Here is an 18,747-nt window from a genome sequence, read left to right on the forward strand (position 1 = left end):
CCTGTGGATGAGTCTTATATTGAGCCAATAGCTGTAGACTTGCATTGGAAATGGCGTAATATAACTGTATACTTCTTTGTTTTGTTTTTTTTTTAACTTCATGAACACAAGGTGGGTCGACGCTTCCAGACACGTCGTAACTTAAAAGTGCAAAATGTGGTCACTTATTGTGTTTGTATAAATTGTGTTTTTGTGAACTGGTTGGGGAGTAAAGCATCAGAATAAAAAAAAATGAAGGCCGACTGAAGTCACAGCAATGTTGGTTCTTGTGATGTCTTTCTTAAGTTGGAGACACCCTGAAGATCAGATTTAAAACTCCTTCTTTTTGCAAAGTTCACACAAAAAGCATCTGTATGTGAACTGTAACAGCATTTGTGGGACTGCATTGTTGTGAAACCTCAGCTAACATTGTAACCTTTTAATGATTATTTGATTTTAATTGCATAAGCACAACATGGACAAGCAGCAGCATGGCTAATGTGCCTGCAATTTCTTTATATTTCTTTTTAGATTTTCCACTCCCGTCTGAAATGCCTGTGTGTTCCCAAGGGCAAAATAATTAAAAAATGTTTTAACAGACCACTCATTATAGTGCTCCAACACATGTGACTGACATCACCATTCTTCCCAAGGGCATACATGTTATTCAGGTGGAACACATGAACAGCATCACAGTTGTTTGTACTAACCCAGTGCATATTTGCCACTCATTGTAAGCGTGTGTTTTTTCACTGGCACCAGGATGGCATCACTGAAGAGCGGGAGATTCTGCAGTTCCACTTCACGATGTGGAAGGACTTCCTGGCTCCTGACCAGCCTTCCTGGCTACTTCGGTTCATCAAGCGTGTCAACGAACACTACGTCTCAGACAGGGGGCCACTTCTCGTTCACTGCAGGTACGGCTCTTGCGCATTCAACTGCAAAAACCACATTTCTCCGTCTGGATTTTTAGGTCAGTCACACTATTCATCCTGGGGTTCTTAGAAAAAGAATAAGCATTTTTGCGTGTCAGATATCTGTGCTGCGTGATCATCTGTGTGACGTCCATTTTTTTCTCTGTGTTACTGCATAACTGTATGCTTTTAATGAAAATGCCCCATTGCTGCATTGATCGCATGAGAAAAGTGAAACTTCAGACTGGTCTTGTGAAACAAAGCAACAGCACAAGGATGAGAGCTAGGAAGAATTAAGTTTTGGCTGCTGACCCAACAGTCAGTACTTCCAGTGTACCGTATTTTCCGGTGTATAAGACGCGGTTTTTTTTTCAAAAATCTTGCTGGTGCGTCCTATACAACGGTGCGTCTTATATGCAAATTTTCCGTTTTTTTTGCGGGTTCAGAAATTACTCAGGTTCATGTTCAAGCTTTTTTCACCGAAAAATATTACTACCAATAACGCGGTTGTAACATGGTTATTGCTTCAATATGGAGACCGCCGTGCGCAACTTTTTTAGGTGAACTTTGTCATGAAACGGAGGGGTTGACCACTTCCGGGATCTTAAATACGCGGCCATTTCAGAGGCCCCAAGCAAAGGTAATGTGAAATGCCAAAAGATGGCGAGAGTCGCGCTTCTCGCCATTGTCAAGACAAGCCAAGAGAAGCCGATGTTTTTTTTTAGTCACCCTTTGCAAGTACGTAGTGTGAAGAGAATGCTTCAGACGTGTTGGCTTTTCGATAGCGCATCCGAAGATGAAGACTTGGAAGGTTTTATGTAAAAATAAATTGTTATGGGCATAAAGAGAGTTCTTTCGCTTTTTTTTTCTTTTGTGCTAAAACGTGGGCTGGTATGGCGTGAGTGTTGCCTTTTTCGATCACTTAGCGTTGCTTAAGAACTTCCCCAACGTACGGTGCATTTTGCGATGGTCGCACAAGCATGTTTAATTAAGCCTCACTAGCCTAACTGGGTAAATTGGGGTGCGTCTTATACACGGGTGCATCTTATATACCAATTTTTTCAATGACAGCCTGCACATATGGCGGGTGCGTATTATACAAGGGTGCGTCTTGTACACCGGAAAATACGGTAACTCCTACAGTGTTTCAGCCATGAATCTTCGTGTTGTTCTTGGCCTTTTTTTCTCTGCCTTATGATGTCCCGGCGAGCGTGTGTAAGCATTGTCTTGCAAACATGCATTCAAGATCACTCTGAGGATCAGCTAACGATTTAACTATCATAAACAAGCAGACTTCATCCACTCGTTTCACGCAGCCATTACCAAAAATAAGCTTCGCCCATCTTCTTTCAGGAAACAGTACACATGTTCTCTTACCTAAGTAGTAGGCTGAGCATATGTATTAGTGCCTAGTTTGTTTTTTTTTTTAGAGATGGCACAGCTAAGAAGCCAAATATCATGCCATAATTATCTTGGTCAAAAAAACAAATCTTGGAACAAAACTCTCAAGGTAACAGTTAAGAAAAAAAAAATGAGCACCTTATTTGAGAATGTCTTTCAAAGAATAATACGGCAGTGAAAGGGATCAGCAGTTACACAGATTGCAGCAGTTCTTTTTTTCTTGGCCTTTGTGTTTCTTTCACCCATTTTATCTGTGTGAAGTTGAATATTTATCTTAAAATAGTTGTACTAATTATGCAAACCATTAAGTGGTGCTTTTTTTTTTTTTGGTGCAGCGCTGGTGTCGGGAGAACGGGAACATTTGTGGCCATCGACTCACTGCTAGAGGAGTTGGAGAAGACAGAGGAAGTGGACATCTTCAGCTGGGTAGCCGGCCTTCGCAAGCAGAGAAACTTCCTTGTCCAATCACTGGTATGCAAAGCTCTATCTAGCTAGGATTTTTAAGGCAGCTCGGAATGTTTGTTTGGCGAGCAAGCTGGGCATTGTTGCAGGCATTAAGTAAGCGCAGGCTTCACATGTAAGCACAATTTACACAGGTACACGCAGCATTGCTCATGCTCATGTGTCATTTTCATTTTTTAAGAGCGTTACCTCTTACTCATCACATTTTGAGATTTCGTGGGGTCTGCTACCACCCTGAGATCACAGCGCCACCTGTGGCAGCAACTAGAAAACAGCACATCTCACATTGAGACTTGTAGCGCCATCTATGATAGCATTGTAGAAACAACCACCTGCTGCGTGCCAATGATGACGTCAGGGTCCACTATGGTGGATAGAGGTGGAACTACAGTCGCCGACCGTTTATTCGGACCTCACGGGGACCGCGGAAATGTCCGAATAAACAGGTGTCCGAAAAAACAAATTCAGAAAGAAAAAGAGAAAGAAATCGTTTATTTACATGCACTGGCTGATCCCGGGCTGGCGTTGCATATGTCTCCTCGCCCAACGCCGCCTCTCCTCCTCCTCCTCTCCTCCTCCTCTTCTCCGTTCCTTCTTTCACCACCTCCTCTACTTGCCTCCTCCCCCACATCGTTTCGAGAGCCGTCGGGCCTCATCGCATCTGCACCGCTGCGTGCTACCACGGCGCTCTCGCGGGCTTGCTGCCACCGGCCTGGCGTTGCACAAGTCAATGCTCACGCGCGCTTCAACGAAACGTCTTGATACTGCTACTCGGAGTTCAACAGACCCCTTTCGATGACAAAACGCCGACTGTAAGCCGCCCTAGGCTAATATCGCATCTCCAGTGCTGCGTGCTACCACGGCGCTCTCGCGGGCTTGCTGCCGCCGGCCTGGCGTTGCATAAGTCAATGCTCACGCGCGCTTGAACGAAACGTCTTGATACTGCTACTCGGGGTTCAACAGACCCCTTTCGATGACAAAACGCTGGCTGTAAGCCGCCCTAGGCTAATATCGCATCTCCAGTGCTGCGTGTTACCACGGCGCTCTCGCGGGCTTGCTGCCGGATAAACAAACAAAGCGGCTCCTGGATTGCCTTGAGATGGCTTACTAAGCTACGGCCGAAACTGGTGTGGCGCGCCACCATGCGGCACGCTACCGAACCACGCGGAAACGATGATGATGAGCGGGAATTTGCAGTAGCGCCACCTCGCGGGGCAGCAAGGAGGCTCAGTTCAAAACAAAAATGGCGTTGAGCGAAGTGAACCGCGCGTCGGTGAGCGTCGGTGCGGCAAGTGCTGCCGGTCGAGTTGGCTCAAGGAGTGTCCGAAAAATCAAACGAGAGGCTGCAAGATGTCCGAACTTTCGGCAGTTGTTATACATTACGGTCTATGGGGAGAGTGGCGGTGCCACGAAGCAGTCTGAATAATCGAGCATGTCCGAATTTTTGGAGTCCGAAAAATCAGTCGGCGACTGTATGTGGGTATAACGAAACAGCTAACGCTCGTTACTTCAACGTCTTCCAGGCGGTGGCGTCCTTTTTTCATTTGCATTTGACAGTCCAAAATCTTTTATTCAAAGCATCTAAAGTATCAGTTTTCTTTTGTCAACATTCGGAGAAATGTAGAGACCATACTTGAAGAACGAATGCCTTTTTAAGTTCAAAATGATCGCACTCAACTGAGATCAGGCTGGCATAGCTGATAGAGCATTGACCCCTTGTAAGCAAGCAATTGATTTTCTTTCATAAAGGCCTGCACACATCATGCAGGTAAAGTGGAAGCAACAAAAATTCAGTGTATTAGAGGATAGCATATGTATGTTCGTGTATGGAGATTGCGACAGTAATGACTCTGGCTATGAACTAAGGTCTAAATATGATTGCAGGTCATTCACCTTCCTTTTTATTTTTTAACCTTTTGCAGAAGCAGTACATTTTTATTTACCGAGCACTCTTGGAGCACGCACAGTTTGGTGACACGGAGATTGAGATCCAGCACCTTAGGGACCACTACCTTCAGCTGAAGGAGAAGTTGGGAAACTCTGAAAAGTCGGGAATGGTTCTGGAATTTGAGGTAAAACTGCAAGATGCTCCTTCTATTTTGAAGTTTTTTTTTTGCTTCCTTACACTGCTTGTTTTGTAATTCAAACACGATGTGTAACCTTCCTTTGTTTTCTTTTTCCCTAGAAACTAGGTGATGTTATTGAAGACCCCAAGACATGTTGTGTGGGGATGATGGACATGAATGTAGCGAAGAATAGATATGATTTTATTGTACCATGTAAGTGTCACACCGCATGGTTGTGTGGTTGTGCATCTCTTCGGTGTTGAAACTGATGTGATGTGATGCGAAGGTGCAGCCTGTCATAGTGACATCTGCTGCTCTAAAACATTCATCAGATGATTGATGTACCTACAGAGGACTTTTGCAAATGAAGTGCTAAAATTTGCTTCAAGAAATACTGGTTTAGTACAATATTATTGCTAGGCAAAAAAGTAGCTGCCGGAGGATTTCTCTCAGGTGGTTTTAGCTAATCACTATGTATTTGCTAATTTGTAAATACACAACGCACTGTTAACCATTTATAACCTTGCTTATTGCATTCTGCTTCCAAATATCTCTTTACGGTTAGCATTATGCACACTCTCTTCTCTGCCTAGTTTCGAGTGTTTCATCATCTCTTTATAGAGCAAGCTATTGACTATTGTTTGCCTTTCTGTTTTTCAGATGACTGTAACAGAGTTATTTTGCCTGTGTCGCCTTCGCGAGACCATTCATCCTACATTAACGCCTCATTTGTTCAGGTAAGTCAGTGTCCCTGATATGCACCCTGATTCCGTACAGCGGTCAAAAATAAGTACTGAGTACCGGTACTCCAGGGAAACTTTTTTTGGCAATGCAACAAAGGCCAGGCAGGACCAGCCTTTGTTGGAAGGGAGGAAGTTGTAGAGAGGGTGCAGGTCTCTCCCCACAACATGGTGACAAAGCACATCTCCTTCCTTTTTTTGCCTAGCCTCTGCTGCATTGCAAAAAGAAAAAACTGTCCCCGACTATAGTAATTCCTATTGTTGGCAATGACAGACACAACAAAAATATTTTTTAAATACAAAGAATTCAATATTTATCTGCGGAAATTTAAAAAATTCCTGTGAGCAAACTACTGGCCTAATCGAGAGCAAACTTCGCTCACGGGGTAGCATATTATGGTCTACGTTATTTGAGACGTAATTAAACGTCGGTACTTGCCTGCATTTCCTGAAATTAAGAAGAAACTGCTGTCAACTGCGAGAAAAGCTGTCGCAGACGAGAGCTATACGCGAGCCGAGCAGCTGGTTTGACGTCGTTTGCCTCGCCTTCCGGCAGATGGCGCGCCCTGTCAAACCAGCTGCTCGGCTCGCGTATAGCTCTCGTCTGCGACAGCTTTACTCGCAGTTGACAGCAGTTTCTTCTTAATTTCAGGAAATGCAGGCAAGTACCGACGTTTAATTACGTCTCAAATAACGTAGACCATAATATGCTACCCCGTGAGCGAAGTTTGCTCTCGATTAGGCCAGTAGTTTGCTCGCAGGAATTTTTTAAATGCCCGCAGATAAATATTGAATTCTTTGTATTGCTATAAACTAAGCGTACACGTCATGCAGCCATATTTATTCCTTTCCCAGCTGCATGTCTCGGGTCTCATTACATGCTGTACGTCTCATTACAGCCCCATCTTGGCACTTTGCACAAGCATTTCTGTGACCGCGGAACCTCTCTAGTTTTTCATCCTCAAAAAAATAGTATTTGTGTGAATGCAACTTTGAGCAGAATGTCTGCAGCTTTGCTCAGCCTCGATTAACAATTTTTTTTTCCTTGTACACTTCCAAAACTGTGCTCTGCTATCTGAACACCGGAGTGATTCCCCCGACTTCTGGTGCTCTCGCAGGGTTACGACAGGTCGCTGTCCTTCATCATCACGCAAGACCCCCTGGACTGTTCTGTAGTGGAGTTCTGGCGCATGATCAAGGAACAGTGTATCTCCACCATTGTTATGCTCTCGGAACTCGGTGAAGGACAGGTGGGTATCTGTCGCTTTTCGATGAAAAAGTTTAAAGAAATACATAATTTAAAGCGGAAGCCTCGTCTTGAAAAGAAAATTTTATTAATCTAGTCATAGTTATGAAATTTTCAATGCACATGTATTTTTGTGCGCTGATTCTAGATATGTCATTTAATTTCATGTAAAACAATTCTTTGAGCACTTATGCACTCTTTATGCAAGTATTTTGTGAAGAGTTTTGAAGAAAATTTGCTGCGAGAAACTCGCTGAAATGTACGTCATTGGGTTCTCTTGATATTAAGGAATGCAGTAAGGGTAAAATTATCATTCTGGCTATCATAGCATTTGAGTAATACGGTACTGAACCTGCCACTTCAAAAACAGGAATACACACTTTTCATCTCATTTCTGAAGCGACAACTTCAAAACTCTGTAACTTATGTCCTATGATAGGCAGAAGGACAATTTTACCCTTATTGCATTCCTTGGTGTCAAGAGAACCCAGTGGCATACATTTCAGCAAGTTTCCTGCAAGAAATTTTTTTCAAAGCTCTTCACAAAATACATCCATAAAAATCACTAGAGCACTTGTTTCCAACAAGTGCTCTAGTGTAGGCCTCGAGGAAGTGCTCAAGGAATTTTTTTGCATGAAATTAAATGACATATTTGGAATCGGCACACAAAAATACATATTCCATGAAGATTTCTTAACTGTGACTTCATTAATAAATTTTTTTTTTCAAGATCAGGCTCGCCCCTTAAACAGGGGACCGCCTCCCAACCATCCCTTCCAAGAGTGACCAATAAGTCCACCCCTGCAACTAACGGCACAAGAGCTTTTTGTGCCCTTGTTTGAAATGTGTTTGTGTCCAACAAGTGCTCTAGTGTAGGCCTTCAACTGCACCTGTCAAAGACTTCCAATTTTTTTCTGTTATTGTTTTTCCCATGCCTGTTTTCTTTGGCTCGAGTTATTTACCCATTAAAGATTTGTTGTTCTTGCCTCTTGGGCTTTTCATAGCATGTGCTGGCAGAATGACAAATGACATATGGCTAAAAAAAAATGATGCTCATTTTGATAATATGCGGCGAGTTTAAATCCTGAATGACAGCTTAAAGGTTCAGTACTTGACATTGCCGGAGCATCGTGTTTGGGATCATTTTCACCGCCTTTGCTCAGTGATTGCTTTCTGCCCTTTTGTCGTGCAGACTAAATGCCAGCAGTACTGGCCTTCTGAAGGAGAGCTCATGTGTGACTATGTCAAGGTGAAGTTTGTGTCACAGGACATTGGCAACTACTTCATTAAACGAGAGTTTGATGTCATCAATGTCAAGGTAAGTTGGCTTCTCCTTGTTGCATGCTGCTTGCTTACAGTATTACAGCATTGAAATGCATCTGCCACCCTAGAAACTGCTAGTTATATTGCATAATTTGCAATATATTGCATATATTGCATAAAGTGTTCTCTGAAAAGGTTTAAATATAATGAACCTATCGTTTGATAAATTATCTGTTTATCAGTATTTCATTGTCATGACACTTGTCTTAATACATTGCTAATAATTTTTACCTACAAAGGACACTTGATGATTCAGTCTCTAGAATAACCGAAAGATTTTTTAAATTATGCAAAATTATAATTAATGGGAGGCTGTTTTGATGGACTTAATGTTAATGGGACCACGGCATCTTTTCTAATTAGGCAAGTTTGTGTGAACACGAATGGGGTGGAGCACATATAGCAGGTTCTCTGTGAACATGAATGGCAGTTTACAAATATCCCTCAAGAGAAAAGTATATATATACAACAGCCATATCTTACCGGTACTCACCGGTGGGGCAGAAACGTGCAGGCTAACGAAAAGGGTTCAGATTAAGTTATAGACAATGCAACGAGCTATGGAAAGAAAGATGATAGGTGTAACGTTAAGAGACCGGAAGCGGGCAGAGTGGGTGAGGGATCAAATGTGGGTTAATGATATCCTAGTCGAAATCAGGAGGAAGAAATGGGCTTGGGCAGGGCATGTAATGCGAAGGCAAGATAACCGCTGCCCCTTAAGGGTAACGGAGTGGATTCCAAGAGGAGGCAAGCGTAGCAGGGGGCGGCAGAAAGTTAGGTGGGCGGCTGAGAGTTTGCAGGGATAGGGTGGTTGCAACCAACAAAGGACGGGGTTGATTGGAGAGACATGGGAGAGGCCTTTGCCATGCAGTGTTCATAGTCAGGCTGATGACAATGATAATGATGGACTTTTATTGATTTTTATAATACTTAACTTTATATTAATTATCAACACTATAAAGTGTGAAATAAATCTTTCAACTTTTTTCACCTCAACAAAGAAATTTGTTTGTGGTAATTGAACCCGAAGTAGGAGTGACCTGGGCACTTTTCTTTTGTTCCGCTAACAGTCTGGAGACAGCAATCGGGCAACGCAGTTCCAGTACCTGGGTTGGGTTGGGCAGCCAGTCATTGATGCTGACAGCACGGCCAGCATCATTTCGCTCATAGAGTGCGCACAGCAGTGCCAAGCACAGCACCCGACCGGGGGACCTGTCACCGTCCACTGCAGGTACGTCATCCTAGGAGTCTGGCTGCGGTTTGTCTCTGTAAACCACGTGCCTTCTCACCTTGTACTGTTGTCGCTGTTGCCACAAGTCGAGTCATTAAACGTTATCACTCAACTCTGCTACTAACTGCTAATGCCAGTTCGTGGATGTTGGCTGCTAAGTTTTCTGCACGGACTCCTTATTTACTTTCACTATGAATGAAGTTTTTTAAGGTGAAAGCCTTTAATGCTTCATCGTTGTCGACAGAAGGTTGTCAGCAGAGGTGTCACGCTTTTTCTAGTCAGACCAGAAAAAGAATCTTTGTGCACGATGGAATTCGAACCACCGTCCTTCCGTTCCGCAGCCAAGCATGCTAATGGCTACGCTACTTCCTGCCGAGCCGCCGCGGTGGCTCAGTGGTTATGGCGCTCGGCTGCTGACCCGAAAGACGCTGGTTCGATCTCGGCCGCGGCGGTTGAATTTCTTTGGAGGAGAAATTCTAGAGGTCCGTGTACTGTGCGATGTCAGTGCACGCTAAAGAACCCCAGGTGGTCAAAATTTCCGGAGCCCTCCACTACGGCGTCTCTCATAGCCTTAGTCGCTTTGGGACGTTAAACCCCAATAAACCTAAACCATAAACCAAACTACTTCCTGCCAACGCATATGCAGTTCTCCTTGTCTAGGACGCTGGAGAGGGTTTGCAGAAAGGCGTCGAATCAGACGGATGCCTCCCAATTAAACGCCCTCCAGTGTCTCCAGCATTTAAGATTCACAAACAATTGTGTACTTAATTAACATCTTAACCACACATCAGTGACACAAGCAGCAACACCACGCTTGAGGCTTTCGCCTCACCGCACTTTAGGTCAACAATGTGCCTCCCTGAATTTTTGTGAAAAAGAATGTAGGGTTGTGTTTATAAGGTATGAGGAAATTTAGACTTCATCTCAGATTTTAGAGGTCATTTAAGATTTTTCCACATTTCAGTAGATTAATATGGGTAGGCATGTTTCTTATACAGTTGCATTTGTTGTTCAAGTAAATATACATTACATTAATGTGTTCACTGAAAAATGGCAGGGACTTCAAATCAGCAAGCATTCTGAGGTATTCCCATCAATGGGCAAAAAAAATGTTGCCAGGTCCCTTTTTTGTATGACCAGTTTTGTTTTCTGCAAGTGACCCGCCACAAGAAGATAATCTTGTTTTTCATGCGACATATTTGGTCATCTGCCTCACTCTCAGATCAGTGGAGAATTCTTTCATTTTATCCCATGTTTCCAAAAAGTAAGGTCCAGCAGTACTGACAAAGAGCACAACTTCGAAATAGCATTTTGAAGCTCTAAACTAGTGCAGTAATTCAGTACGCAGGGCTAAGTAAGCTTAGGAGAGCGCTCAGTGTACACGGTTCTTTGTAACAATGATATAAGTAAGTAGCGCTTATGCAAACAACGCAGTTATGCAAATCAGTTCAGTACCATTATCACCTGCAGATGACTGCAGTGTTATGCCAGACTACACTAAGAGATAGGAAGGAGGAGTGCTTTCTACTGCTTTAGCCACCATGATTGCCTTAATCACAGATAGTTTACCAGAAAGCTGGGCAAATTGGATTCGGTTTATGATTAACGGTAAGGTGCAGACTTCATGAAGGGACAGCCAAAAAAAAATGCGGGATTTCCATTATTCTGAATGCTGCTTTTTTTTTATGAAATGAAACCTGATACCTGTATGGCCTTAGGTAAAAACAAGGATTGGGGGAAAAAAAACTAACACAGGTAACAAATAAAAGGCATGCAGACTGCTGTAGTAAGGGAGTAATTACTCATTGACATTTACCCAAGCGCAGCCATACAGCTACAAAGGAAAGCTATACAGCTTTCTCAGAAACTCTGCAGTTAAAGAAAAATTCGTCCTGGTCCTGGGTTCGAACCCTGGACCAGGACGAATTTTTCTTTAACTGCGAAGTTTCTGAGAAAGCTGTATAGCTTTCCTTTGTAGCCGTATGGCTGCGCTTGGGTGGATGTCAATGAGTAATTACTCCCTTATTACAAATCTACTCCACCTCTAAACATCTGACCAAATTGCTGTAGTGTTGGCGTCTTTCCTTTTGTGAAGTTTTCATGCCATACCTTGTATCAGACATTGCATTCAGGGATATTTTATCATAATGAACATTTAACGGAGACACTGCACCTTGCGATGAAGGTCCTCACTGACATGACGGTCAGTGCTGAATTGTTTTGATGCTGTCATCTTGGTGATAGCATAAAATTGACACTGCTGATGCTAACCGCTGATTGTCCTCCTCTTTTTTTTTTATCCCTTTCTCGCTCCAATTCGCAGTGGTGGTGGAGACAGGAGTAGTGTGTTTGTGACACTGAGTGTCCTCATTCAGCAGTTGAAGGCTGAAGAAAGGGTGGACGTCTTTCAGGCAGCGCGTTACACTCGCTCGCAGAGGCACTGTATGCTGCAGACACCTGTGAGTATCACCTCTCTGCTGTCCTTCTAATTTGCTATTAGAGCAGCATTTTTATCGTGCATCAGTTGTCACAAGTGCAGCTCCTAGCACATGAAAGTCACTTCAGAGTAATACTTCCCACAGTCAAGAGAATGGCAGGCCTGCTATGTATGTTTGAAACAAATGCTATGTATGCATGAAACAAAGAGGTGCAGTCACTGGCCAAGTTAACCCTTTGAAGGTTTTTGCCGTATATGTACGGCGGCGGTTTTCTGTCCCGCAAGGTCTTTGCCGTACGGGTACGGTTTCAATCTTCCGTTTGAAATTTTGCGCCAAAAGAACAAGGCGTGCTCACTGGGGGGTGCTGCCACCTCTTAGGACTTACAAGAAGTGTTTGAATTTTGTGCTGCCTTCTTACGGAGATAAGCAGAACTTATGTCTAGCTTTAGCGCGGCGGCACAGACTGCGGCAACACCCCTTTTGTAGTTTTGGTTTCACCGCGTGATCGCAACTGAGTCGCACGAAATTTTCAGTTTTCTTTTTTTTGTCAGCACTATCTTGCAGGGGCTGCCGAAGTTTATTTATATCTTTATTGGCGCTGCTCTTAGCTTGCTTATCACCGTTGCTCGCGAGGTATTCTCGCCCTCTGTGGCAAAGCGCCTACGCGGTTTCGATTCCGCCGCGGGATCGCAACGGAGTCGCGCGAAACGTGTTTTCTCTTTGTGGGCACTGTTTTGCAGAGGCGGCGAAAGTTGATTTCTATCTTTATTGGTGCTGCTCCTAGCTTGCTTATCACCGTTGCTATTCTATTCTATTGAACATTTTCCAGTTGTGAGTGATGCTGTCACCAAAGTACTGTTCCTAATTTTTTTTTACTATTTATTCTCGATTGTATACATTTTGTAGATTCAAGATCCGCAATAAAGTGACTTGACCACCTGGGAAAGTTTTCTTCAAAATAATTCGACCCTCAAAGGGTTAAAGAGGACAGAATTTACATTTCGGAGTTCTCATGGGTCCCTTTTCACAGTGACGGCAGTTCTATGTTTCCTGACCAGATGAAATTTCATTGAACATTCGACAGCATTCTATTCTTGTATTTGTATTACTTTGGCAGAGATATTTCAACAGAACAGCAAAAAAAGCATCTCACTTTGGAAGATGGAGAGGATAGCAGTCAAATGAAATCTTGGTCGTTGGGAAATCGGCTTGAACACATTTAATTTGAAACCAATGCTTTGAATCCTCTCAATAACACCTGCACGGTTTGCTTTCCTTTAATCTGTACATCACATGTAATTCAAAAATATTTGGTCCCTTTCAGGTTCGAATTTTAATTATTGTGTGACTTCATTATTTCTGATGCGAAAAAAACTGTTATTCATAGCATGCAGCATGCTTCTCATTGTACGAAACAGAACTTCTTGCTCCTTTGTTGAATGAAGAACACTGCAGTCAGGACCCCTCTTCGTTGGCCGATTGTGCAGTACACATACGTGACATGACAGCTGACTACTTGCAAATTTCTTGGAGTACAAAGCAAGACAGAGCAAAACAGCATTCTTTTATTTATTTTTTTATTTATTATCAATACCTCAAATGTCCCAGGAATGGGGTATTACATGAGGGATGGGCTGAATGTGTCACTAATGGAAGATCACTAATGGAATGTGTCACTAATGGAAGATGTCTTTCCCTCCTGTTCAGAGATATAATGAATCCTATTCCTATTGCTCCTATTCTTTGCTCTCACTCCACAACCACCGAGTCACGGTGGCTCAGTGGTTATGAAATTTAACTATGGAATTATGAATGTCAGTGTGCATCAAAGAAACGCAGGTGGTCAAAATTATTTTGGAGCCTTTCACTACAGAATCTGTCGAGAGTGAGACAATTAGTGCACTTTTCCTTTCCTGATAACTTATTTTCCAATTATAGCCTTGTGCCAGTGCCTTGCAGCGGGCGTAGTCAGGCTGATGATGATGATGACAATGCTTCATGTTTCCAGTACGACTAGTTCATGGCTATATTCACTGCATTTTTATGACAGATGAAGGGAATAGTCATAGACTAGTCAAAGTGACCCGCCGCGGTGGCTCAGTGGCTACGGCGCTCGGCTGCTGACCCAAAAGATGTGGGTTCGATCCCGGCCGCAGCGGCCGAATTTCAATGAAGGCAAAATTCTTTGAGAGGCCCGTGTACTGTGCAATGTCAGTGCGCGTTAAAGAACCTCAGGTGGTCGAAACATCCCGAGCCCTTCACTACAGCGTCCCTCATAGCCTGAGTTTCTTTGGGACGTTAAACCCCAATAAACCAAACGAAACAAAACTAGTCAAAGTGAATGGTCATCTGTGTGTGACACACCTTTACTCATTGTTGCCTTCTTTGCCCACGCATCCCGTGTCACGCAGAACCAGTACGAGTTTCTCTACCGTGGCCTGCTGACGTACATCGAGTCGCACAACCTGTGCAACATGGGCGACACCCAGCTATGAGGGCTGCACATGCTAGGATGTTCCAAGGTCCACCTCCACCACGAGGCACGCACGAGCAGCTGCGACTGCGAGCCGCACGTGCACGCGCCCCGGCCCAAGGGCATGCCTCTGCCCCTGCGGCACTGAGTCGAGCTTCCTGCCAGCCGGCCTGGCAGGAAGGGGATGCGAGGAGGCAGGTGGCGTTTTGTAATCCTTTTCTACCGCCGCAGCAATGGGAGGAGCAGGCACGCTCGCGAGTACCCACTCAAGGTGACGTGCGAGACATTTTGTATCACTAGGAAGGATGAAAATGGACACCCTGTTCTCTTTTCTCTTTTTTTTACGAAGACGCCCACGCAGCAACACAAGTGGTGTTGGAACTTGGCTCGGGTGTTTGTTCTACCGTGATAAAACAGAGTACAGAGGAGATTCTGCTGCTCAAGGAGGAAGGCAGGCCAATGCATGCGTGGAGAGGAATAATAGGCTCTTCTGCTCTGGTTCCAGTTGGAACCAACAGGAACCCACCTGGTTCCAACTGGAACCAACTGGAAATTGTTCCGTAGACCATTTGGGCTGGGAAAGATTTTCGCCAGGGTGGGGCATTGTGCTTACAGAAAATGGTCTAAATTTTTTTTCGGCTATTGTGAAGCAAAGAAGAAAGCAAGATCTGTGGCAAGCAGCCAAGTGGTTTTGTGCTGTCATGAAGTGAAGAAGAGTCTGGGTGTTTTGAGGCAGACCTCTGAAACCGAGGCATCCCAAACGAGTGGACGTTGTGATAACAGTCTATCTGCCGCAGAGCATTGCGCTGAGTCCTTGGAGCCTTTCAAGACCCTCCTCTCTGCAAGAAAAGCTTCTTTCTTTCTTGAAAGAAACACATGTGTGTGCCCTTTCAAGTGCGCGTCTCACCTCTAAACCACGGAGGATGCGAACATCTAGCAGAAGCAGCAGCACCCACTTTCCTGGAGCGGACCCCGAACACCTGCAGTGCTGGTCTCACTCGCTTTTACAGTGTCCAAACTGCACACGTGCGGCGTGAGCATCTTCCTCCATCCACAATGTTTCGAGCAAAGTGACAGTGCAGCGTTCGCATGGACCGCTTTCTAGGCCTCCTTGGCTGTGTGTGCCTCGAACGCTTTGCCCATGGACTCAACTATGAAGTGTGTGCCGTCTAGGTTTACCCTAGTCTAGGTTACGGGCCTTGGCTGCAATGCCTGGGCTAGGTTTCTAGGTGACCTAGTTCAGGTTGTGTTGAATCGGCCCAGGTCAGGCCTTAGGTGATGTTGCCGTAAGCATCGTTGTTTGTTTTTGTAGACTATTGCATAAGGTCATACATGACAAGAAAGCGCAGGCACGGTGAACTGTTTTTGCTACAAGACTTTTGTTACTCCTATATTAGTTTTTTTTTTTTCTACTCTAATCCAGAATCTGTGTGAGTGTGTTTTCTAAAAAAGTATGTGTGAAAATGTTTTAGCATGAACGGCTGTCACAACTCGTCATGTCCGCCTGCAACTTCTGTCGTTTTTGTTGCCGTCTCTGCCCCTCATATTGTACTTTTCTTTTGTGTTCATTATTTTGCCTATGGCTGAAACGTTGTTGGAACTTTATAATGTCATTTGGGCTGATTTTTGTTTGTTAATGCGCCTTTTAAGCTAGAGAGCACTCTTTGCCAGAAGGGCAAAGATAAGATGCTTTCATTAGTTTTTGTTTGTAATTTGTGCTGAGGGTCATATGCGGTCACAGAACTTTTCATTCCTTTTGAACTTAAGTTGTCATCAAATCCTTACTGATTCTAGTTACATGAAGATGTGCGAAGAACTGATCATTAGTCATTGGCACAGTGTAAGGTTCTCTTGATTGAACTGTCTTTTACTGGAGTGCACAAAGTTATTTCTACGTCAGTAGTGTAATGCTGGCTTTGGTGCTGAAATTTTTGTCTTGTGTTTCACTTTAGATATATCAGAGCAATCTGAGGCATCCAGTTTTAATCTGTACTTCCTTCTTAATGAATGCAGTTACAGTAATGGCACAGCTTGGCTGAAAATGTGTTTAGATCCATTGCTGCGACACCTTGTTTGTAACATTTTGTCAATCTGAAGTGCTACATTTCCTGGAAGTTTAGGAGGATACTTGCCAGCAATACTGTGCTGTGCGCACGCCTTTCGGACTAAACGTGCTTGCTCTGCTGGGCAAACAAAACGTCCTTGCGCCATGGGCCGGCACAGGCAAGCTTTTTAACATGCTGAGCGGAGTTGTACTAGTCACATGCTTTTCCAAGATCAATTGTCGCACCTTGCCTCTTGTCAAGGAGCTGTCTTTCTGTCTTTGGATTGTCATCCAGGTTAATGAAGCTTGTACACTTACTGATAAGCAATGCCATATTTGTTCAGTTCTTGAACCGATTATTTTGTACACAGAATGCATTTATGTTCTCTGAAACAGCAGCCAGAAAGTTTGACAATGTTTGTTCTTAGTGACATGACTTCAGCAGCGTGGCTTTCAAGATAACATTTGATCTAGTTTGCAAAAATGGCAAGGAAGTTATTGGTCCACCGGTGACAGAGCCAGGTTACTACGACGGAAGGGTCAGAAGAGAAGTCCACTAGAACTGACCAAAGCAATGACATTTTCAGTCTTGAAAGTATGCTGCATCTTGGAAGTCAGCCCTTGCAATGCTTCTCACCTCTGCAGTCTTGTTTAGCTGTATAGGTAGGCAGCCGTTCTCAAATCAAATGGATAAGAAAATGCATCATGTGATGAGTGCCAGTGTTCTTTGGCATTATTTTGACCATTCGTGCTTGACAGTCCTCTTCTGTGGCGATTACTTTCTGTTCTTCTGATGAACGTGCTGTGCCAAGAGTTGATTTACCTCAGGGCACTGGATGCCAGCGAGAAATCATCACATGTTCATTGGACCTGTACGCTTTGGAAATGCATGACTTCTGCTGCAGTCATGTGTAACATAAACAGAAAAAAAAAAAACATGGAAAACTTTCAGCATTGCGTGTGCATTTTTGATGCTCCCTGACGAAGACTGGTCTGTTTCACACTAAACACAAGATAAGACAAGTGAACAGGAACATCGAAGGACAGAACAACTGAAGTCAGCTGGAACTAAACGGTCTGATATTTTCATCCAGTTTTCATACACGCCATTGGCTATGTTGTCGGCTTCAGATTCATATATATCTCTGACAGAAAATTTAATCCATAGTCAGCTCCAACTTGCTTTTATTTGCTAAACAGAGCAATATGTGTGAAATTTTCTAAGGCTGACAGTGCACGACTGAATGTTTACAGTAAGGGCTTTTGTGATGTAGAAAAACTTCAAACAAGCTCAGGCTGTAGTTTTCCATAAGCCCATTACAAAAATAAAGAGCGACCTAGGAGGGCTTGCTCTGAACATTTGCGAAAGCTCAAAGTGATTTAGCATATGTTGTGAAATAGCGTATGTCCTGAATAAATTATTCTGCCTGCTCCAATTTTTGTTTTAGTGAACCCATGAATTGACTGGTGAACATCATTATGAGTTGTGATGTGTTTAATGTACCTGTTTTTAAAAAAAAGTACCTATATTCGTCCCACAAAATTCATTCCAGTAATTGTGTTGTTGACCATGGCAATGGAAAAGGTGCAGGTTAATGAGCAGTGCAGTATAGACCATTTTCTCTTGGGTGCCACCATTTTGAAAAGGTAACGCCACCTAGCATATCGGCAGATCACGACCGCCATGCTGGTATGTGGGGTCGTATTTGCAACACACACACCGGCTAGGACGGAAGCAGCACAAATCGATATTTAGGTGGTTCCACATTGATCTTTTTGTGCTATAAACACTCTTGACTGACAGAAAAAGTTATTCAAACAGCAGTGAAGCCGATCGGTCGAAAAATGGCCGGAACTTCAGCTGACAATAGGGCCAGAGGCCCTTCCACCGCCTTGCCAATGATTGACATAGGTAAGCAGTTAGGGCTATCGAAAGCTAGAGAAGTTGTTCATTTCTTGGCGATTGTTTTAACCACTACAATAGTAGCTGTTCATTTCTCAAGTAGGCCCAGTGTGCACAACTACACCAAGCTGTTCGAGTAGCTACGGCGAGGAGTTAGTTTCGCGAAACCCTACGTGGATATATCATAAGCGATGTTTTGCTCTTACCATCACTCTACTAATAATTGATGACGTAGCGGCTGTGAGTGAACTTTTTCTGAATAATGAAAATTAAATACTAGAGGATGTGCGGGGCAGCACTTTTACTTAAATCCAGACAGTAAACACACACCGTGCGTATCTGCGGCGTACTGCATCCCATTATGTCTCGGCGAGGAGGTGCATTTTTACCGTCTTTGTCTTCATTAAGCCGGCCGCGCGTTTCCCCGTTTGCTGCGATTGTTATACTGCTGTAGCAGACATTCAAAAACTAGTTCACTAAAGCTATTTACTAGCACAGGCATCCGTGATTGTATTATGGACCACTCG

The 18,747-nt window shown here is 43.7% G+C and overlaps 1 protein-coding gene across 1 annotated transcript in view; it reads left to right on the forward strand.

Moving 5' to 3' along the window:
• Positions 1-17,753, forward strand: part of Ptp69D (Protein tyrosine phosphatase 69D) — a 367,348-nt gene extending 349,595 nt beyond the window's left edge. The window contains 10 exon segments of the mRNA XM_089569481.1: positions 742-896; positions 2,630-2,765; positions 4,679-4,828; positions 4,942-5,035; positions 5,483-5,559; positions 6,681-6,812; positions 8,001-8,126; positions 9,202-9,362; positions 11,686-11,821; positions 14,212-17,753. Coding sequence (XP_089425607.1) covers positions 742-896; positions 2,630-2,765; positions 4,679-4,828; positions 4,942-5,035; positions 5,483-5,559; positions 6,681-6,812; positions 8,001-8,126; positions 9,202-9,362; positions 11,686-11,821; positions 14,212-14,295 — 1,251 coding nt within the window. The 3' untranslated portion in view covers positions 14,296-17,753.
• The last annotated feature ends 994 nt before the right edge of the window (positions 17,754-18,747 follow it).

The sequence above is a fragment of the Amblyomma mixtum genome, chromosome 1 (assembly GCF_055824585.1).
Source record: "Amblyomma mixtum isolate Tamu chromosome 1, ASM5582458v1, whole genome shotgun sequence".
Classification (NCBI taxonomy): Eukaryota; Metazoa; Arthropoda; class Arachnida; order Ixodida; family Ixodidae; genus Amblyomma; species Amblyomma mixtum.